Raw genomic sequence first — 22,556 nt, forward strand, 5'->3', positions numbered from 1 at the left:
AGCAATGATCTAGTCCTACAGCAGACCCCACTCATCTTCCTTGGTGAGGACAGATACCAGCAGCTCGTGTTTTGCAGTGTCACGTTCGTGAAGGTCACATTTCTGTTATCATTAAAGTATCTGCAGGAACGCAGACCCAGGCCCCGGAAAGTGCAACTTCCCCTCCTCAATACCCGCATGGAGACCTGTGGAAAGTGCTGATCGCCAAGAGGTAGTTACCTGATACCTGGGCCTGCTTTACCGTGTGTGGCCCTGGGGAGGAAGGAGCTCTAGGGGACAGGGCACTGCCTACCCTGCCTGTTCTCAAGGCAGAGACTGGGTGTTCTATTCTGAAAAGGCAAAGCTGTCTGATTAAACACCTTCCCTTTAAAGACTATGACCACGTAGGAAACGCAGTTTGATCTCAGTAGTTTATTCCGGAGACAAAGCAGTGCAAGAGCTGGCCACGCTTCCCAGCCCGCGTACTCAGGGTCAGGCCTGGGAAGGCGACGTACATCATCAGGTTCAACACTCAGGTCCTGTAAACGCAGTTAGTCCTGGGGTTCTGCTTCCGAGAAAGCCAACCAGCTTCCCCTTGCCCAAAGGATGCCCCACCATGGCTCCACTCAGTGGCCTTCCCAGGGCTGCTGGGTGCTTCCTCTAGTGTCCTCCATCTTATTGGGCCTAAGGACAATCCAAAGGTTCTTCTCTTTGCAAAGTGAACTGATATCTTAAGACACGAGATCACCCCTGGGGATCCGGGGCCGTTCATCCAGGCTCCACAGGTGTCCTTTCCTGTGGGCTTCGGGGGCCAGTGGGTGGTCTGCCAGCTGCTGTGGGGACAGAGTGAGTCTGAAGTGGGGCTCAACTCCCTTGGGGGCTTGCCTAGTGCTCAGTGCAAGTGACTTGCCATGAACACAGCAGGGCTGCGCTGGGCCTTGCTGCCCCATGAGGGGCTGGCATGTATGAACAGGAGCAGCCTTATCTGTGGCCTTCTCTCACCCGAGAAGAGGGACCCAGGTATTGGCACAAAGCAGGGATTCTTGAGGCTAGAATCCTAGGTCAGGCCTTCAGTTCCGTTTCAGGAGGCACCCTGACATGATGAGGAAGGAAGTGGAGGCCTGAAGACTCATGGAATGATTTGTTCAAAGTCCCAGCACAACCCTTGGGTTCTGGCAGACACCTGGGCTCCGAGCCAGGCAGCTTCCTGTCTGGGTCCCAGTGAGCCAACAGGGCCAGGGCAGAGAGGAGTGGCCTGGTGTATTCCATGGAGCCAGTGAGGACTAGCAATAGCCAGGGAGCTTTGGCTACATCCACAGGAAGCTTCTTTTCCCTTCCTATAACCCAGATCTCCCAAACAGAGCTGGGGGGTAAGTGGTAGGGGCGCACTACTGCTTCCATGGCTTTGGAGAAGCAAGGGTCAGCTGCACAGGGGCAAGGGTTAGCTTTGGAGACCACACCTGGGAAAAGAGGGAGGGTGAGGTCTGGGTGTGGGCAGGTGTGGAGACTGGGAGGAACTGGGAAAACATTTGTCCTTTCACCTACTTAGCTGCAACAGCCTGGTCAGATATGGGCCTCCTTCTAGGGTGCCCAGAGGCTGGCCCACAGCAGCCATGAAGACAGACAGACATGTGCACGCACGCACGCATGCACACAAACACACATACGCACACACACACACACGCACCCCACCTCACATTCAGACCTAGTGTTGAGAACACAAGCGTGTGTAAACTCAGTGAGGAGATCTGCACAGCAGGAATTAGGCGGCATCCTTGAGGCTGGACCACTTGGGTGTTCTGCTTCGTCTCCCCCCCTCATTCCGATCATAACATCAGAAAATCAGGTAAAAAATTAAAACAGAGAAGCATCAGATCACCGGGAATTCTTAACAGTGTTCCCGGTTGGAGCTGCTGCCCAGTGGGTGTGTTCCATGCTCCGCGCCGCCCCTCTGGGTCCTGGGCTCTGTGGCTACTGTGAGGAGGCCTTGGTGGCCAGTGAGGCCACACAGTGCTGCTGGAAGCTGGGCGACACAGCAGTGGTGCAGCCAAGTCTCTGGTGGGGCAGCTTGGTAGAGCCGCCAGCACCCATGGTGCCTGCTTCGGCTTCAGTCTTCCAGGGCGCATCCTGGCCTTTCATGCTGCTGCAGCAGCCAGGGCTGGCACTGCACGTCCGCTCACCAGCCAGGCTGCCCGCTGCAGGTTCTGCCGGGAGCCTGTTGTGCCTCAGCGGGGCCACTTCTTCTGTGGCAGCTCCGCCTGTGCTCCGGCCTTGCAGGACTGTGGCAATGTGGTTCAGGAGATCGGTAAAGAACTCACTCACTCCCTCATAGCCTGGAGATGGAGACACAGAAGGCACTGGGCATCAGCCAGGGCATAGGAGAGGAGAGGGATGGAGAACAAACATACTCCTGGATCTGGGGACTGACAAAGGAAATTCAGGCTCAGCGGACAAGGCAGGGTGGTGGGAGCCACAGTGTTAAACGGTTGTCCTCAGCTCAAGAAGCTGCTGGGAGGCAGTGGAAGAGCCTGGAAGATGTCCCCATCATGGTATTGCTTCCTGTAACACCTGCCCTGTCATTTGCTAAAATCAACAGGGCGAAATCATCACGGACTGCAACCTTCAAAACCCAAATAACCCTTCCTCTTTATGTTGATGTCTTGGGCATTTTGCTATAGCAACAGAAAGCTGGGAAATGTAACCACCCAAGGCCCTGGCCACTGTATCCATCTTGAGCTTTCTTGTCCACACAGCAACAGGAGACCAGCTCTCACACTCAGGTTCCTCAGAGTATCACAGGAGGGCTAGAACCTGGGTGGATTTGACCCAGCAGCCCCACAGCCCAAACCAAATTTGTTCCCTCTCACCCCAAAACCACCTTCAGGAAGGCTGTCTGTACCCCAGGCTCTGAGGACTGGCACCTAGGAACAGACTGCCAAGGCTTCCATTTCTGGCATAAAAATTGCTGGTGCATGTCTGTGATCCCAGCACTCAGGGAGGCAGAGGCTGGTGGATTACTGTGAGTTCGAGGCCAGCCCGGTCTACAAAGCGAGTCCAGGATAGCCAGGGCTATACTGTCTTGAAAAAAAAAATTGCTGGTGAGTACCTGTGGGGAGAACATTTACACACACACACACACACACACACACACGCAAATGCCAGCAGAGACCCCAGGAATTACCCAGGTTTCAGATGTGTGGTGAGTACTTATTGACTCCCAACAAAAAATGATGTGAGCTGAGTCCCCTCCCACCCCTACCCCTTCCCTGAACAAACTAATGTGCCTGTATTAGAGCTGGTACATGCTACCAGATTGGGCTGGGGCTGAGGAGTGAGTGCCAGCTCCCCCGACCCCTGGGAGGAACACACTGGCTATGATCACAGCCACACCACAGTGTAACCAAGGGAGTACCAAGAGGTTAATAAAGCCTTGGCATGTGCTCCAGTGACATTCATACTACTGGCACAAGCTGAGGTGGCACTGTTGTGGGGGCCAGGCCACTGGGCCACCTCGTGTTATTTGGCAAACCACCCACCCTGTGGCTTTGAGGAAGCCTGAGGCTGTCTAAGAAGCAAGGGCACTCATGTTAAAGCCGATAAATAGCTGGCAAGCAGAACTCACTACAAATGCCAATACCTTCTTCTCCCCCCGCCCCAACACAGGGTCTCTCTGTGTGGCTTTGGCTGTCCTGGACTCACTTTGTAGACCAGGCTGGCCTCGAACTCATAGTGATCCGCCTGCTTCTGTCTCATGAGTCCTGGGGCCAATGTCATCTTTACAGCTCTATCCCCAATATACACATGGAGATGAGGGAAGCCAACCACAATGGGGAAGATGGTGATACCACTGTGCTGGTGTGCCCAGGGGGTCAGAAGTGCCAACCACTGGGCTGTGAGCTTCATGATCCTTGGCTTTTTGCTGCACCCTCAGGGGACTTCTAGGGCCCCTGAGGCCCCAGGCCACAAAGCTCCTAAGTAACATAACAGAACTGTGGTCTAATCCAGACCCTTTGCTCTTGTGTATGTCTGTAACACCTGGTACCCAGAGGCCTCCCCACCCCCGACCCCCCTGGCCCGGCAGGAACCAATATCCTGCTAGGCCCTGGAAAGAGGGTGGAAGGCAAGGCAGACATGGGCCAAGTATAATGCAGGGAGGGGCGGAGCACCAGGGCCCAGTCGGGTTGCCAGGAAACCCAGGAGGCTGCTCCCTAGTAACAATTCTGCTTTAGCTCCCAGATGAGGCCCAGAGGACCAGGTAGACTACAGCAGAGAACAAGGGAAAGTCTTCGTGAGTATACAGTCACCTCCTTGGGGCTGCAGTAAATAGGCTGAGGCAGGTTAGCGTTTGTCAGCCGGGGAGGAGAAAACTAGCAGGGCGCACTGGCAGCTCTATACCCAATGCCATGCAAACCGTCTGCAGCATGAGGAATGCTCCCATTTGCACAGAAGTGAAAGCAGGGGCTAACATAAGGTTACCTGAGCCACCACAGTGTGAAGAAGGTGGTCAAGATCGGAACCCTGGTATCCTAAGATATCAAAGGTCTCAGAGTCAGAGCGAAGGCTCTAGATTGGTGGGTCCCAGTCCTGTGGGGACTGTAACCGTGGGTAAAAGTCCCTTAGCTTCCAGTGTCACCTCTCATGGGCAAGCAGAGACCATGGCAGTCCTTCTGCCCGGCACATGCTGCTTCTGCTGCTCAGGCTTCCTGATCTCACAAGCTGGGTGCTCTGCCACAGGCTTCCTGAGGACGAGCAGGACCCAGAGCCACTATCTCTATACCACAGATGGTGCACCAAGGCACCTCCTGGACACCACCTCCTCTCTGCCTGAGGAGGCCCCAGGGACAAGAACCTCAGGCCAGTCCTTGGCATTAGGCTCACCCGCTTGCAGCATTATCAAGCCACCTCCGTGCCCCAGTCCACTGGGACGGCCCAGCTCTTGGCTCCCCTGGCAGAAGAGTCCGTGTTCACACTGGCTCTCGGTTACCGTCTCCCTGAATACACAAGAGGCTCTCCTGCCTTTGCGATCTATTTGGCTGTTGGGAGGGGCTTCCCATCAGTGGTGGAGGAGTGCGTCCCGCTCTCCCAAAGCTTTCTCAGTGGCCCTAAGTCCCCACTCTCAACCCAACAGTGGCCTGTGCTCTCAGATCACCCCACGTCTTTACTTCCCCCTTCTGACACTCCTCACACAGAGCAATCCTCTCATTCTATACTCTAGCTGACCTCAAAGGACCCACCACCTACACACCAGAGGGTGATGCTGTAGCGTGGCTCCCGTATACTCTTGGACGTTTAGGGGATATAGGCATTGAGTCCCCAGGATGCCTTAGCCCGCTGAGTGCTGAGATGACAGGCATGCATCAACTGCAGTGACGATGCAGACCACTGGCCATCGGGTCTCCAGGGCATGAGATGAGCCTTGGCGTGCTGGCTCTGTGCGTTATACTTGTTCTCTCTCCCTGCCAGCCCAAGGGGTCCAGGCTAGGACTCAGCTGGTAGTAATCCCCAGGCCCCCCCGCCCCCGGGTTGAGTGGAGACCTAGGGACGTTCAGCAGAGTCAGGCTCCAAGCTAGAAGTGTCCCAAGGAGCAGGGTGGAGAATCTTTGTGGCAGCAGACAGTGGGCAATGTGGTGGCAGGGCCACGCTATGTGACCTCAGAAAAATGCTGCTACTGGGCTGGCCTCAGTCTCCCTCCCTCCCTGTGAATGATAGGGGCTGAATCTTTTCTCCAAGTTCCGTTTAGCTCCTTGGGTCTGGAAGGGCCAATGGGATGGACTGATTAGGCTAGTCAGGGTAAGGCTGATGGCAGGATTAAAAGATGGGGTAGAGTGTACAGTGCTGTGTGGTGCTCAGGTGTGGTACCCCCCACAGCTAGACCATCTGGGGCTTTACCGCTGAGGCTGCACGGGGCTAGCACTTGCCTTAGACTCCAGAATGACGAGGGGCTCTCCCAACCCCAGCTGAGCTGACTTATTTCCCATGGAAGATATTAGGCAGCCAGGGGACCGCCAGTACATGATCACCCAGCCCTGCTGCTCACCTGGGAAGGCGTTGACATCAATGACAGCATGCTGCCCGGTCTGGTTGTTAATGATGATGTCGATTCCAAAAAGCGACACTCCCAGTGCCTGTCGCAGAGCCCGGGACAGCTCTCGGATAACCTCATCACTTGGCCTTTCGAACACACCCTCGATCTTGTCCAGCTGTCAAACACACAACCCGAGTCAGGCTTTTGTGGCTAAGGTGCCATACAGAGTAGACCCATCTCATAAAAAGCCCTACCATCCTTCCAGGAAGGAAGTGGGACCAGCCCACCAAAGTCCAAGCCTGCCAGGCCCTGGAGGCACTGGTGCAGGAAGCAGAGGACTTTGTGCTCAAGCACCACTGGAGAGGCTGATACCAGTGCCTTAACAGGCGGAGAAACGGGCTCATAGCGGGCCAAGGGCTGGTCCAGGTCACAGAAGGGAGGAAGGGTGTGGTCTGTTATAGAAGCAGACATTAAAGTGAAGAGAGCATGGGGGCCAGACACAGCCAGGCAGAGATGGAGTACAGGGGTACTGACCGGCATCCCAGCATCAAGCCATCTTTGCTGGCAGCCTGCATGAGTGAGGCTGAGGGCCCAGGTAACAGGTCCCCAGATACCCTTGTACTCTCTTCCCAGCTGTGATGAGCTGGGTGCTTGCAAACAACACCCCATCCCACGTGACCTGGGCTGTTCCCAGAGGTGCTACTGGCTGTTGCTCCTGCCCGACTTTAACCTGCAATGTTCTCCACAGGCCTCTGTCTGCCCACCCTGCCCCCAACACCTCCAGTGTCACAGTGTTTTCTGCTTTCTGGGAAAGGCGTGTGTCCTCACATACAGCCGTGGGCCAGGGCCTCTGAGGAAGAAGAAAAGAGGCCCGAAGAGGGGTTGTGGATGAGAACACAGATCCGAATCCCACCAGAGACTTCTCAGATCTGTGGACCCGGAGAAGAGCGCCTGGCATGCGCCTCCATTTGGGTGTCTTTACAATGGGCTTGACTAGGCCTCTGTCTTAGACTTGCTGGGAGGGACACCAAGGTGGGGACAGACTACATTGCTCATGTTGAAATAAATCAGTCACAATAGGGTGCCCACTAGCTGTGACTAAGTACTGAGTTCTGGGCAAACGGATGGGTTCACACCAAAGTGGGAAATGAAATGGAGTCAAGGGCTTTAAACACATTGGGCTGGTGAGATGGCTTAGTGGGCTAAAGCTCTTGCTACCAAGCCTGATGGCCTGAGTCTGATTCCTGGGACCCACATGCTGGAAAGAGAACACTGGCTCCTGAACACTGCCCTCTGACCCTTCATACAAACATAAATGAATAAATTAAAAAAAATTTTTTTTTTCTTAAAAGGTTAAAGCACAGACTACCTTAGGGCCCTGATAGATAAGTCTATTAGAGATTTTAAAAGGCCTCAAAGGGACCCTTGGACACCAGTGGTAACTGTTGCACTTTTCCAATGACCAAAGCTTCCAGATAGCCTAACTATCCGTCTGCAGACAAATGGACAAACTGTAGTGCATCCACACAGAGAAGGGCTGGGGTTCTTCCATGAACCATGCCAAGTGACAGGAATCATTTGGGGAGCTAAGTGTTGAAGATCCCACTTAAATAAGGTGCCTGGAAGAGTTTCAGTCCATCCAGAAGGAGGTCAGACCTGAGGTGGCCAGAGGCTGGGGTGAGAGGAAAGGGGACTGAATGCTCATGGGGGTGGGGCATGGAATTGTTTTGGAACTAAATAGAGGTTGTCTATACAACATCAGGAGTGTGACTGTTGCTACTAAATTATTCACTTTAGGAATTGGACTGATGGCTCAGCAGTTAAGAGCACTGGCTGCTCTTTCAGAAGACCTGCACTCGGCTACCAGGACCCACATGGGACCTGACGCCCTCTTCTGACCTCTGCAGGCACAGCATGTGTGTGGTGCACAGCTATACACACATGCAGGCAAAACACTCATACATATACAATAAAAATAGTTAAATCTTTAAAAAGCTACTTAAAGTAGCTGATTTTACACATGTAGATTTTTGTTTCAATTTAAAAGGCACAGAAAACGCTGGGTGTGGTAGTGTATACCGTTAATCCCAGCACTTGGGGAAGGGGCACCTCTGCCAATTTCAATCTGCTTTACGTAGAGAGTTCCAGGCCAGCTAGGGCCACAAAGTGAGACCCTATCTAAAAACAAGACACCCGTACAACTTGACCCAAACTAGTGTCATTGGACAGGAGGAAGCCTCAACTGAGCAAATGTCTCCTAAGATTACGCTGTGGGCCAGCCTCAGCCTGTAGGGCATTTTCTTAATTAGTGACTGATGGTGGAGGGCCTAGCCCATTGTGGATGGTGCCATCCCACGCTGATGTTCTGGGTTCTATAAGAAAGCAGGCTGAGACAGGCGTGGTGGCACATGCCTTTAATCCCAGCACTCGGGAGGCAGAGGCAGGTGGACTGCTATAAATTCAAGGTCAGCCTGGTCTACAAAGCGAGTCCAGGACAGCCAAGGCTACAGAGAGAAACCTTGTCTAAAAAAAAAAAGAAAAAAAAAAGAAAAAAAAAAAGCCCCTGTAATCTTAGCACTCAGAAGGCAGAGGCAGATGGATGTCTGTGAGTTTGATGCCAGCCTGGTCTACAAAGTGAGTCTAGGACAGCCAGAGCTACACAGAGAAACCCTGTCTTGAAAAACCAAAAAGAAAAGAAAAGAAAAAAAGAAAAGAAAGCAGGCTAAACAAGCCATGGGGAGCAAGCCAGTAGGCAGCACCCTCCATGGCCTCTGCATCAGCTCCCACTCCAGGTTCCTGCCCTGAGTTCCTGTCTTGACTTCCTTTCATGATGAACTTTGGTGTGGAAACATAAACCGAGTAAATCCTTTCTTCCCTAAGTTGCTTTGGTCATGGTGTTTCTTCGTAGCAATAGTAACCCTAACTAGGACAACAATCAAATAAAAAAGCCCTGGTCATTAATACAAAGGATCTTAAAACAGACCACAGGAGGCTTCCAGACATATGCTGAGCAGGGACAAACACATGTGCCCCATCCATGCCCTGCTGTTCCGGCTATCCTCACTGTTCTGCAGAACAGCAGGCCGCCTTCACTTGAAACCCTGGTGCCCAGGGCCTGACCTAGGGAAAGCATTTCCTCAGGTGGCAGCTGCCATCTGGCTACAATGGGCACTCAGCCCTGCCTGAGCTTCCTGGTCACTTGGGTCAGTGGGTTGGCCCAGCCCAGGATCCCAACCAAGTCAGAGACCAGCCTTGGCCTTCCTGTCTGCACTATGCAGCCCTGATCTGTCTCACAGCCCTCCTGGACCCAGTGAATAGGCTAATAAAAATACCTAGGCCGAGAGTGAGGACGGCTGAGCGGATATCTGAGGCTCATGGCGCAGTGCCTGGGAGCGAGGCAGCCCTGGCTGCTGCCTGTTACAGGGCCTCATGACATGTTGCTTATAAAAAACACTTTCTTAGCTCAGCTGAAGAATCTCAGAAATCCTCCCGAAGCCATCTGATTATCCAAAACCAAACAGCGGGGCTGGGACCGGACAAGGCATACAGATGAGCCTGTGAACCCACGCCAATTGAGCTGTGCAGTTCTGGGAAAGGAGAAAAGGACTTGTCCAGCAGGTGCTCCTGTGGGTTAACCTGGTGACCCTCAACCCCTGTGGCAGCTGACACGAAGGGCTTACAGATGCACACATCGGACACAGGCTCTCCTAGTGACTCACAGATGTTGGATACTCTAGGGGCAAATGAGGCTCAGGCAGGTGATGCAACTCAGGTCAGATCTCAGGCAGCTCCATGATAACTCCCCTTACCCATTACGGTAGTGCTGGGCTATGCGTGCGTGCGGGCCTGCGTATGTGTGTGTGCATCCCAAGCGCCTGCCACAGAGCTACACCTGGGAGCCTATGCTTAATATATTCCCCTGCACTGACTCTCATAGTGAAAGGTGTTTGGGGTCTAAAAGCTTAGGGAAAAATCTAGGCCCACTGTCAAAGGCAATTGTTTGGGGGTGAGGCGGGCCTTCAAGGTTAACAGAGGTCTCTGCATAGCACTCTTTGGGACCAGAGGGTAATGAGTATGCTCTGGCCACTGGTTCCTGGGAAGACAATCAACTCTCAGCTCTGCTTGAAGGTGTCCTGGAGGGTGACATCCCTGAGGAAAAGGCTTGTTTGCCTTTCTGCATTCTTTTCCTTTCACAAGGTTTCATCTCTGAAGGGTTCCATGTGGTGAGCCTCAGGTGTGTGTGTGTGTGTGGGGGGGGGGCAAACCCTGTTGTATTCATGTAGACCCTTTCTGTGACAATGACATACATGGCAAAGCGGCGTGTGACCAATAAGGTGACTACCACCAAGAAGGTGACTTCAGGTGGCTCACTGCTCTGAGCCCTCAGAGCATCCCTCTGGCATAGGCTAATAGTCCCCGCAGCCATCAGTCCTATACTTTGCAAGGACATCATCAAGGATGGCTTCTCTGGAAGACTGTTGAAGGCCACCATCCTTGTGCCACCATGGTGAGTAGGGTTCTCAGTGGCCTTGTGGGAGGAGCAGGGGGCCAGTGATCCTGCTGGGTGGAGAACAGAACTGCATACAAGACACTACTATGTCTCTCTCTCTCAGTATGCATAGGCAGCTCTGTGAGAGTCTGCTTAAGATCTGGTGCTCTGGATGGATGAGAGATGGCTTAGTATGTAAAAGTCTAGAGACATTAGTTCACACATACACACACACACACACACACACACACACACACACACACACACACACACACACGTTAAAAAAAAAATTGGTGATCCAAAGCTTTCCTATTTGTTCCAGGGACAGCAGTATCCTTCTAGGTCCCTGGCAATGCCACGCTCTATTTCTTAGCATAAGTTGCAGAAGTTGGAGGAAACACAAACAAGGAAGTAGCTAAGCTAGTGGTTTACGCCTTTAATCCCAGCACTCACTCAGGAAACAGAGGCAGACGGATCTGGGAGTTTGAGGCCAGCCAGAGTCATACAGTGAGACCCTGTCCCAAACAAAAACGGAACTGCTGGGCTGCTGAGGTCAGTGGTCAGGAACACAAGGCTAGGCCAGGGCCCTGAGACCAGGTCAGTCACCGGCAGTTTCTGCTATTGAATCCAACCAGGAGAGGAAAAAGGACCCACTCTGAGCTCCCAGAACACCTGGCTGCACCTCAGAAGAGCAGGAAGCCAGCAGAGGCCAAGCTTCTGAAGGAAACAGAAGATTTGAGCCCAAGGCACTTTATGTCACTAGCAAGGAAGGAAATTTCTAGAAGACTCAACTTTGCAATCAGACAGGTGGGGATCAAATCCCTGCTTGCCTCTGTGTGAACTTGGTTGGTGGTGTCTCCAAACTGGTCATCCTTTCTACGAGACTGCTGCAAGGCCACTAAGTACCCTCCCTGCACCCAAGCCTAATGTACTGGTGCTCACTAAATACCAGCCATGATGTCAGGGGCGAGGATGCCTCCCTGTAAGCAGTCCTCACCAGGCCCACTGTGCTCACTCGCTAGACACATACATGGCCGTGATGCCCACTGACAAGACTGTGTGGGCCCTTTGTGTGGAGACAAGGGTCCTTCCTGCTACCCTGGGCCTGCCAGACAGCTCGGCTGAAGACTCCATGAAAGAGGCACATCCCTCTCCAGGCTGCCATGCAGGGGGTCTCATGCCAGACCACCATGGGTGAGACACATACCTCAGTGAGGACTGATGAAGACTCAGGCTTTGACACATTGTGGCTGTTGAAGAAGATGGACTCGCGGTCTGGGAAAAAAGAAAAAACAACCAAAAACAGAAGACACAGAGTGAATTAGATCAACACTAGGGGGCAGCAGCACCCCAGTCAACGCTCTGGGTGGCTTCTGGCTCAGCAGCAGCCCAGGGCTCCTGGGAGCTAGGCACCCGCAGCTGTATCGCAGTCAGGACCCCAGTTTCAATTTGTCCTCCCACATAAAATTGAGTGGTTTTCTGGGAAACTTTCACTACCCTCTTACAGCACTGTATGTGGATTCCCTAGCGCCTAAGGCTGGGCAGGTCGTTAAGTATGCACAGGAGGCTGGGAAAGGGGCGGGGGAGCAATGGGAGTGGGGCACCATGCACCCAGATATCAAAGGTCTGGAGTGTCCTGAGGTGAAGAAGCCTACCAAACGTCATTTGGTCCAGGTACCCCCCAATCAGGCGGCCACTCCTATGCGAGCTTAACAAAGGTTCCCAATTACTTAACAGGAACCTGAGCAAAGGCTCCCCTAGGCTCGCCCAGGAAAGCCTTGCGATGTCCCAGTCACCTCCACGCCACATGGCCTACTCCGCAGCTGCTGCCACCCAACCATCACTCAGCCCCACTGGACACCAGAGAGGCGGCTCAGTCCCCGGAATGTGATGGTGCGTTCATTTATGCCCCTAGTACAAACGTCCTTGAGGAGGCGTAAGCCACGACTGCTCCAGGGAGGTGTGTAAGCTTGGCTGGACAGTTTGCAATGTTCTCAAGCACTTGGAAGCATGGACAAGCTAGGGCGAGAATCACAAAACCACAAGCCTAGGGGTTGAGTCCTGGTCATTACCCCCTCACAGCCCCACCCCCACCAGGAGTAGCACAGGGCCAATCTGGGCTAGAAGCCTCCCCGAGGGAATCCTGACAACCCTTGCTTAAGTTCTTGCAGAAGAGGTGTCATGGACCCCACCCTGCGGGGCACGGTGATCATCCCTGGGACCCAGGCCCCCAAGCGTTAGGGCAAGATGGGCACTGGATGAGGGCCTGTGTGCCAGGGTTCAGGTGCCTGTTGCGGCTGCCATGACCCCCAGCAGCTCCACGACTCTACGGCGCCGTAAAAATCATGCACAAGGAAGTGATTCAGGCAGAGCCAAGCAGGCAGGCGCTGAAGTACCTGGCATCCTTCCCGCTAGTGGGGCACAGAGGCCCCTGGCCACCCCGGTGTGCCCGACAGTCCTCCCGCTGCTCCGACCAGAGCCAGTCCAGACGGGGGGCATGAGAGATGGTCCTGGGGAGGAGCCTGAGGAAAATAAACACCCTGCGGGACTTGTGTCAAGCACGCCCACTGGTCCCTACTCTCGGGCACAAGCGAACCTTCAGGAGGTGGCAGAGCCTGACAGGCCAGAGGCCAGAGCAGGACTCTGTCACATAGGATGGCTCTCTGGCCCTCTGCAGGCACTGCCAGCCTTCTCCTCCTGGAACATCCTGAACTTGGGGTACCTCCCTCCCAAGACTCTATAGGTCCCCAAGAGCAAAGGCCAGAACAGCAGAGTAGGCCTGTGGTGTGAGGCCAGGCCACCAGGAGCAGGTAGACACAGTAACGCTCAGGGAGGCTTGTAGGAGCTGGCATGAAGTGCACACCGGCACCTGGCTGGTGTTAGGACGAGAGCGCCAGAGACTCGTGGTGCCTACTACACCAGCCAGATCATGTCCCCATACGGACAGATCAAATGTATAGATAACTCAAAGGGAAGCTACCCTCTATCCTGACTGGGCACTCTGGCCTGAGCACTACTAACCAAGTGATGTCCCGGGCTGAGGAACAGGCCCAGCACCTTGCTATGTGCAGCAGAGATGGAGGAAGGGAACAGCTTCCAGCCATGCCAGTTCCCAAGAGACTGAGGGGAGCTGCGATGGGTTGGCGGTGGCTAGGTACCAGCAACGTGCCTGGCTCCTTAGGAAGCTTCGAGACAGCTGGTTCTGCTAGCAGGTGTGTGAGGCAGCAAGGCTCCTTCTCTCAGGAGAACTATTCATTTGGGAGCCCCAGCCAGTGACGGCTCCTGGACTAGTTCCACAAACACTTGGCATGGGGGCCACCCCCAATTTCCAAGAAGAATGGGAGGCCAAGGGGATGGCCACCAGGTGGTTTTGCTCTCAGGGAGGAAAAAAAAAAAAACATTCAAAAGGAGGGTATAGGACCAGATTGGCTCAGATATCTCAGCAAGCTAAGCTGTGACCAGGCTGTTTTCAGCCTCCTGTCTTTCCCCATGGTGTGTGCAACCACCCTGTCATTAAGCACCTACTCTGCAGAGGTGCCAGCACCTGTAGTTACCCAGCTTAGGTCTTCCCCACAGGGCTCTCTGCCACTGCAACCAGGTGTCCCAGCGCTTGCCCACGTCCCCTGAAGCCCTCTAGCCGGCCCTCCAATTATGTCTTTCCTGTGTGTACTCCTCTCTGGAACACACACTGCTCATAAACCTGCCTGGCTGGCTCCTGGCTGGTCCTCTAGCACACCACCCAGGGTGAGTCTACAGCATGTTCAATAAAAGCAGCATCTTATGACTTGAGGCATCCTGTCAGCTCAGCCAACTACAGATTGTAAACCAGGTTATCTCCAGCTGCAGTCTCCTTGGAGGCACAGACCCATCCACTCATTTGCATATCGCTCTCAGCCAACAATAGCATCAAATGACTAGGATAACCCCCCCCCCCCCGGAGGTACTTACTCATCCTTTCAAAGAAGAGGCACCACTCTTTTATGTACCCGTAGGACCAGGAAGGAAAGGGGGCGTAAAGCCTTTACACAAAGCTATGAGCCCAAGGCAATGTGGCTTCAGGATCAAGGTACAGGGCGAAAGGGAAACCAGGAAGGAACGTGAGCCACCTAGAGCAGTTGTCCTCGCCCTTCCTAACACTGCGACCCTTTAATCCAGCTCCTCATGCTACGGTCATCCCCAACTGTAAAATTATTTTTGTTGCTACTTTGTAACTGTAATTCTCCCGTTATGCATCTTAAGGTAAGTATCTGATATACGACCCCCAAAAGGGTAGTGTGAACCAAAGGCAGAGAACGTGAGCACACTCCTTAATGGCTGGCACAATGCTGGTTCTCTTGGTAAACTCCTTGGGTTCCGGTTCTGGTGCCCATAAAGTGCCATGGTTACAGGGTCACACATCTGACTTTGGACACTGACACAGAGAGGGCAGAAATGCACATGAGACTCAAAGGGGAATCGCAGCTGTGGACTAGAAGTGCCCTTGTCTGAAACAACCCCAAGCCGGGAAATCTACCTCCCAAGGTGCACACGGGAAGCTGAGGGACCTGCCACACTGTGCAGCAGGGAACTCAAAGGCTGGGTGGGCTCCAGGCAGAAGCCTGAGCCCCAAAGCTCCCTTTGCAACTAGTCAGGAGAAAGGGCTGCTGAAACCTAAGGTCTTCCTGGTCAGGCAAAGGATGTGCAGGCAAGCTGGGACCATGCCACTTCTGGACCAGACGGACTCAGTGAATGTCACTCTGATGCCCAGCCCGCCTCTGAATTTTATGCCTCAGGGCGCTTAGTGGCCTAGAAACAATCACAAGAGAAGACACACTGACAGGTTCTGGCTTTTACTATTCCAAGCTCCCTGACTGCACAGGCAGATACTGGCCTAGTGCTTTACAACCAGGAAGAGAACAAAGAGGGGGAAGTAGTGAACAGACACGCTTTTATGGGAGCAAGAAACGAGATTAGATGCCAAACTTCATCAGATGAAATGATCTGGGTAGGAAAGGAATGGGTGTGTCATAGCAAGGTATAACTTGTGTGTGTGTGTTGCGCGTGCACACATGCGCACATAGTACTGGGGGGGGATGGAACATGGACCCCTTCATGCTAAGCAATACTCTACTGTGTGGGAGTATGTGTGTGTGGGGGGGGGAGGGTACAGCGGGGATGGGACCTGGATTCCCTTCATGCTAAGTGACAATCTACTGCTAGGTGTCTTCAGCCAGTGCTAACTTAACTGAATAAACACACCTTTCATAGGTTCAATGAATGTATTTTTTAAAGTCAGGCAAACAAGTGTTTTTGTAAAAACTTTAGTCTCAGTCGGGCATGGTGGTGCATGCCTTTAATCCCAGCACTTGGGAGGCAGAGGCAGGCGGATTGCTGTGAGTTCGAGGCCAGCCTGGTCTACAATGCGAGTCCAGGACAGCCAAGGCTACACAGAGAAACCCTGTCTCGAAAAAACAAAAAACAAAAAACAAACAAACAAACAAAAAACCCAAAAAAACAAAAACAAAAACAAACAAACAAACAAACAAAAATTTAGTCTCCTGTGTCCCACAGCCTGTAAGACTATCTCTTGGTGGTACACGTGACATTTGTCTACCACTGCCCTTGTTCCATGATCTCAGCGGACAAGTGCTGGGACCAGTGTCAGGATGGGACTGTGCTAAACCCTCGCTTTGAAGGCCATCTGGTCTCAGCAAGAGGGGAAGATTCAGAGGGGACAACGGGAGGAGAAACCGCAACAAGCCCTGAAGGGTTGACAACAGGCAGTCCCCGAACAGGGCCTTCTGGGGCCTTGAGGAAAGCGCTGCTTGCTCATCTAGAGCTGGCTGGTGCTTAGGGACAGCTCTTTCCTCCTAGGCAGAAGCAGGCCTCATTGGGAAATCCAGTGTCCAAGACACCCTCAGGGAGAAAGAGCTATGCTGGTTCCAAAAGGCATTGCCCGGACCCCCAAAATTCTGGACCTTGCCTTAAAAGGGGCCTTCAGAACTGCTAGAACCTTCTACTGAACAGCTTGAGTGTCAGCATGTCTTTGAATGGCCCAAGACAATGGATGCTCAAGATGGATGGAGGTGGGCACGGAAAGGGGTCCTCCACGGACTCCAAGGCAGATGAGAGGGCCCCCTCTAAGACCCTCAAGGACAATGAGTCACACAAGCACCTCTCCCAGGTGACATGGGGGACACTAGAGGCCTGCCTATCAATTTGAGGGAGGTTCACTGTGGCATGGCAGGGGTGATTATACCCCCTGGGACTTGCCCGACATCCTCTACAGAGATCTTTGTGACTTAGCCATGACTGCCTGCTTTGGAAGCCCTGTCACACTTTGATGACTCTGGACACTGGAGATAAATCAGACGCCGGGTCTTCTTTTGGAAAGCGGACACGCTAGGCAAAGGTGGCACGCAGAGCAGCCAGCAACCATCTCCCTCCCTCCCTCCCCTCCCACCTTGGGCTGGCCACACCCACTCTGGCATTCTCCTCAGTACCAACACTGGGTAGGCCAAGGTACCACCTTCCTGGGGACAATAAGCTTCCAGAAATTTCGTGGAGTTGGCAACGGCTCCGAGGGCTGGAGCCCCACAGGGCCTATGACACAGGGTCTCTTGTTGGTTCTCCCGGGACCTTTTTAATCCATCTACTGTATACAGCTCTCCCTAACCAAGAAATAACAAGGAATACCAGGAGGAGACAGACACTGGGTATCCATCCCAGCTGTGCCCCAGGGTCTGGCACAGGGTGACTCTAGGAGGGGCAGTGGATTACCTGATGTGCCCGCGGAGAAGTTCTTGAGCGAGGGTCTCTGGACCACCGTGTAGGACTCGCCCACTACAAACACCTTGTACAGCACGGCGTTGTGGTTGATGAAGTTCTGGACCACACAGGGAGGCTGAATGGCACTCAGGCCCTCCTGGTTGAACACAATGGCCATCTGCGGAAACAAAGGCCAAAGGCTGTGTCAGGGTCACCAGCTTCCAACACAGTGGCTTGAATGGCCCAAGACAGCGGATGCTGAGGCTGGATGGAGGTGGGTACAAAAAGGGGGTCCTCCATAGACTCTCCCCCACCATGACCTCTCCCTGGCCCCGTGGCAAAGAGCTAACGCCCAAGATGGATGGAGGCGACTATGTGAAGGGCTCCTCCCTGGAGTCCAAGGCGGCCCCTCTAATCCCCTCAGGGACAATGAGTCCTTCTTTGAGGACTCCCAGAGAGGGAGGGCTTCAAGGCAGGGTAAGTGGAGCAGTGTGCAGGAACATCTGTGGACTCAGTAGCCTGTGCTGTGGGGTCGGGTTGGAAAACGCTGCATCCACAGGGTCTGCCATGTAAAGCTGAGCGGGCCACGAACCCCAGAGCTTCCGAGAGCATCATTCACTGTGATTCTGGAGATGGAGGGGTCCCTAGGTTGGGTGCTAGTCATTGCTTATGACACCTGGTGGCCCTTCCACCAAAGATCCAAAAGATAAAGACTGGAAGCCGATACTACCGGCCGGGAGTAGGAGGCCTTGGGTCAGAGTCGCCTCTTGTTTTGCCATTGCTGCAAGCACTGAGTGTCCCGGTGCCAGTCTCACAGTGCCTAAGACTTTTACAGGTAAAGAAACTGAGGGCCCGCAAGCTTCAGTGAGTGATCTACAGGACAATGAGAGGACGGGCACCCCACCATGCCCTCTTACACAGTCACATGATACTTAGCGAACTGGAATACAAGTTTGTTCTAGACTCCAGCTCCTCTAGGGACAAACATGCTGATAGAGGCTCTGATGGGGACTGAGTGTGGCAGGGAGGGCAACTGTGCCCTCTTCTCTTCCGTCACAAGCTGTGTCTGGAGTCTACTCTGATCTGCCCTAAGGATGATGGGTTGCCCCTGCCCACCTAAAGTACTGGCTTGAGCCAGATCACTCACTTCATGGCCAGGAAAGAGCCCAGGCACATTCCAGGGCCACTGGGTAGGTCTAAGGAGGCTGGACAGATGGCCACCTGACCAGCTGTCAGGCTCACAGGACACCAGCTCCCACAGAACACCGCTCCGTTGCCAAAGCTCAGCAGGGCAGGACAGAAGCCAAAATGCAAGCCATGTGAAAAAACCAGTATGTATGCGGGTAGGTAGGGCTGGGGGGGGGGGTCTCAAGAGACGACCCCTCGAGCTTCCTACAAGAATGAGGGGCCCAGTGTGGGACGCAGCAAAGAGTACAGATGCTGTGGACCTGAAGGCTGAAGGCCCCTGGTGCTGACACACACTATCCAGCACAGACCTGTCCAGTCCCACATTCCTTGCTGGAAGCAATGTCTGCCAGCAAATGTGGCTGTGCCGAGTTGTAGGTGGGATGTGAGGGAGAGAGAAGGACTGCCTGCCCTGCCCTGCCCTGCCCTGTTCTGCAGAGCTCATATGTGTGCACTAGCTTACTAATGGCCAGGAGCCAGGGGTTCCAGGTCAGTGAGGGCTGTTGATGGAGCTGGGAGAGGCAGAGGCATGGAGCACCAGGCTGGGATATAGATGAGAGGCCCCCCTGAGAAGCCCCCTTTTTCCTGCCTACAGCCCTCTGCATGCGGTGTCATCTCCACCCTCATGAAAGATAGGAGCACCGGCCCCCCACCCCGTCCACTCCAAAGAAGGTATTCTCTGAAGTGACAAACTTCCTGCCCCCCCCCCCATATGCAATGGGTCTTCATGTGCCTAAGGATGGGGTGCACACTGCTGGCTATGGAGTGGAAGAACAGCAACAGAGGACATGCGTCTGCATATACCTGGGAGCCAGGTGGCCTCCCTGGGGGTGTGATGACCACACCTAGGGGTTGAATGCCAGTGACCCAACAGGGGCCTGCCCAGATCTGTATGCATAAATCACACCGTGGAACAGCTACAATAGTGAATCTAACAATTGTGTGGGCCTGGCTCCACGGCAAGCTCCCACGGTAACTCCCTTACCCCATAACTGTCAAATCTCCCGTTATAACTGTGGGCAGATGCTCAGAGAGGCATAGTAATTACCTGGAGGTGCGCAGCGGGCAACACACAGCACTGGCAGTAGCTGGCCCTGTGCTATCCCAAAGCTGAGGAGCTACTTAGCGGTGACAGGGAACAACGCTGTGCCTTCTCTAGAGCCTGCCTGCTCCCTCCTGGCTTCCTCATGAGATGCACCTCAGGGTGCTGCTACAGCTGGGAACCCAGGCAGCTAGGATTCCCCCACAAGGCTCTTGACCTTAGCAGACAGCTGCCCTTGCAGCTGGAAATGACTTCCTTCCCAGGGCAGGGCCACCCCCTGGCACAGCCTGTCCCCTGGTGTTCTGACACTGTTTATAGACATTTCCCTGTAAACATCTGCCAGGAGACGAGCATGGCCTAGATCTGGTAAAAGTCATGGCGTCTGAGCTTCCATTTTTAGTCTTCTCTTGGGGAAGCACTTCTGATAGGCGGGCTTTCTTCACGGGGCCGCTTAGCTTACCCTTGAGACTGTGGGGCCTTGAGGGCTAAGAACATTGCAGGGACCCAAGGTTCCTCTGCATAGCTACTGCCCCTCTTCCCCTAAGTCCTCACACGGTACCACGGTAGGGAGGGCACTCACGCAGAAGGAAGGGTCTCAGCACACTGGAGGTGTGGGGTCTATCCCCAAAACTCCTCTGAACCAGCAGGACCGAGACACTCCTCTCAAGAGCCTCTTTGAGAGTCTAGCCAGCACCTACCACTGATGGACTGAAGGCCAGAAAACCAAGGACAGATCAGTGTGCTGTGACTTCTGTAGGTTCTGCTACAAACGGCATGTGTGTGTCTCCCAAACATAAAAAGAGGACCTTAGCCCCAACGTAATGGTGTTTTCAGGTGGTAAGGCCTGGATGAGGTCTCAACAATGAGTCCTTTTTTCTTTTCTTCTTTTTTTTTTTTTAGGTTTTTCGAGACAGGGTTTCTCTGTGTAGTCCTGGCTGTCCTGGGCTTGCAATTGTAGACCATGCTGGCCTCAAACTCACAGCGATCCGCCTGCCTCTGCCTCCCAAGTGCTGGGATTAAAGGTGTGCGCCACCACGCCCCGACTCAAGAATGGGTCCTTCTTGAGAGCCCTCATGAGAGTTCGCTATCTCCCCCTCACATGTCTGCACACATGCAGAGAAAGATGCACCAAGGCGGTAGCCCACAGTACACTCTTACCAGAGGCAGGCTGTGGCCCAGACGGTAGATAGATCTGCTGTGTGAACTGCCCAGCATCCTGCGGAAGACTAAGCCAGGCTCTAAGGTGGGGAAGGCAGCCTTAGGAACAGGCACAGGAAGTGGGAGACAGGACAGAGCTACACAGCTATCGCTGCTCAGAGCAGGACAGCGAGCGGCAGCAGGCACGGCTTTAGCAACAGAACTTAGGCTTCAGTGAGAGCGATGGGCAGGTGCGGGAGCGATGCACAGCTAGGAAAGTCTTCCACTCACCTCATGAGAGTTGGTGCCGTGAGCCACTCTGGTTTTGCAGACTATGTGGGGAAGAGAAGCAGAGAGGGATTAGAATAACCACATAGCCAGACAAGGGGGACTGGGCCCCTCTGGACAGGAACCTCCCACCTAAGCATTAACCAGACCCAGTCTCTTAATACTGATATTGGGTGAGTCAGGGGATTCGGGGTGCTAAGGACCTTCTAGAGCCTTCAATTGCTTCAAGCAAGCTCAAATCTCCAGGAAACTGTAAGGACCACTCCCTCCCACAACAGTGAGGTTCACCCTGGAGTCCACAGCGTACGTACTGAAGGGAAAGGCCAGGCCGTTCTGCTCCAGCAGCCTCATGGTGTCATCTCCACACAGGCTCGTGAGCTCCATGAAGGGCGGGGAGCAGATCCTGTCATCTAGGGCAGAGGAAATTGAGTGAGCACATTGGCCAGAGCCACGCTCTGCACCGACCTCCACGGCCCCCAACTCTGACTGGCTCCCGACTCCACAGCCCACGCACATGTGTGTGCAATGAGCACAGTGCACTTGCTCACATTTTCCACGACTGTTCCTGTCAATATAAAATCCCTGCTGTTTTGGTTATGAGCCTGGCCTTTAATGGCTGGACCATCTCTCCAGCCCTCTGTCATAAGCTAACTGGAAAATGTGAAGTGCGCTGAAAACTCCCCAGTTTAACAGTTATAATCACTAAATTCTTAGTCTTTGAGTTTATGTTTACACCCAGAGGGCTATCCAACAGGATGCCATTTTGCACACTGAAAATTAACCTGATGCACTGCTGCCACCTCCGTAACTCAGTAGCTAGCCTCCTCTACCTATATGATGGTTTCATGAGAATCACAACGTCACGTGGTTAGCTCTGAGCACAGGTCTGTACTGTTCTGATAGTGCCCCACACATCCTCTATAGTCTGCAAAGCCACTCTCTAAGGAGGAAACGAAGAGAACTCTAACCCTTACACAGACACAGCAGGCTCCTGCCTCAGCCTCCTAATCTCTCCGCCCTCCCTCTCGAGCTCCAGACCTGCCACACCCACTGGCCTCAGAAGCTGTGGCTGTCTCCTTTGGAGCTCATCCAGAGGATTCTTTCTTTTCTTATTTAAAAAAAAATTTTTTTTTAATAGCCAGGCGTGGTGGCTCACACCTTTAATCCTGCCACTTGGGAGGCAGAGGCTGGCTGATCTCTGTGAGTTCAAGGCCAGCCTGGTCTACAAAGTGAGTTCTAGGACAGCCAGGGATATACAGAGAAAATAATACTGATTTTATTTGTTTGTGTGTGGAAAGGGGCACGTGTGGAGGTCAGAGGACAACTTGCCAGAGCTGGTTCTCTCCTTCAACCATGGGAGTTCTGGGGATTGAACTCGGGTCCTCAGGCTTGGTGGCAGGTTCCTTCTCCCGCTGAGGCATCTCATTGCCCCCACCACTCCATGGGTTCTAACACTGTTGGATATGGGGAAAAGCCACGGAGGCTCACTAGCTCTGTGCATACTTCCTGATACTTCTGTTGCCAAACAAGGTCACCACAACGTAGGTTATGGTGAGAAAGCAAATGTATTTTTAATCCCTAATGATTATTCAATTATTGGCTTGCTATTGCTGCTTCTTGTCATAGTCCCCATCCCTGAAAAGACCATGAGCTTCCAGGAGTGG

The 22,556-nt window shown here is 53.5% G+C and overlaps 1 protein-coding gene across 1 annotated transcript in view; it reads right to left on the reverse strand.

Annotated features, from left to right (window-relative positions):
• Positions 1-1,177: 1,177 nt before the first annotated feature.
• Itpk1 (inositol-tetrakisphosphate 1-kinase) overlaps positions 1,178-22,556 on the reverse strand; it is a 141,540-nt gene continuing 120,161 nt past the window's right edge. Inside the window, exons 5-10 of the mRNA XM_051150728.1 lie at positions 21,204-21,302; positions 20,896-20,936; positions 17,253-17,418; positions 11,701-11,768; positions 6,017-6,179; positions 1,178-2,312 (exon numbers count right to left, since the gene is read on the reverse strand). Of these exons, the coding sequence (XP_051006685.1) occupies positions 1,951-2,312; positions 6,017-6,179; positions 11,701-11,768; positions 17,253-17,418; positions 20,896-20,936; positions 21,204-21,302 (899 nt within the window). The 3' untranslated portion in view covers positions 1,178-1,950. The remainder of the gene's footprint in view (positions 2,313-6,016; positions 6,180-11,700; positions 11,769-17,252; positions 17,419-20,895; positions 20,937-21,203; positions 21,303-22,556) is intronic.

This window comes from Acomys russatus, chromosome 1 (genome assembly GCF_903995435.1).
Source record: "Acomys russatus chromosome 1, mAcoRus1.1, whole genome shotgun sequence".
Classification (NCBI taxonomy): Eukaryota; Metazoa; Chordata; class Mammalia; order Rodentia; family Muridae; genus Acomys; species Acomys russatus.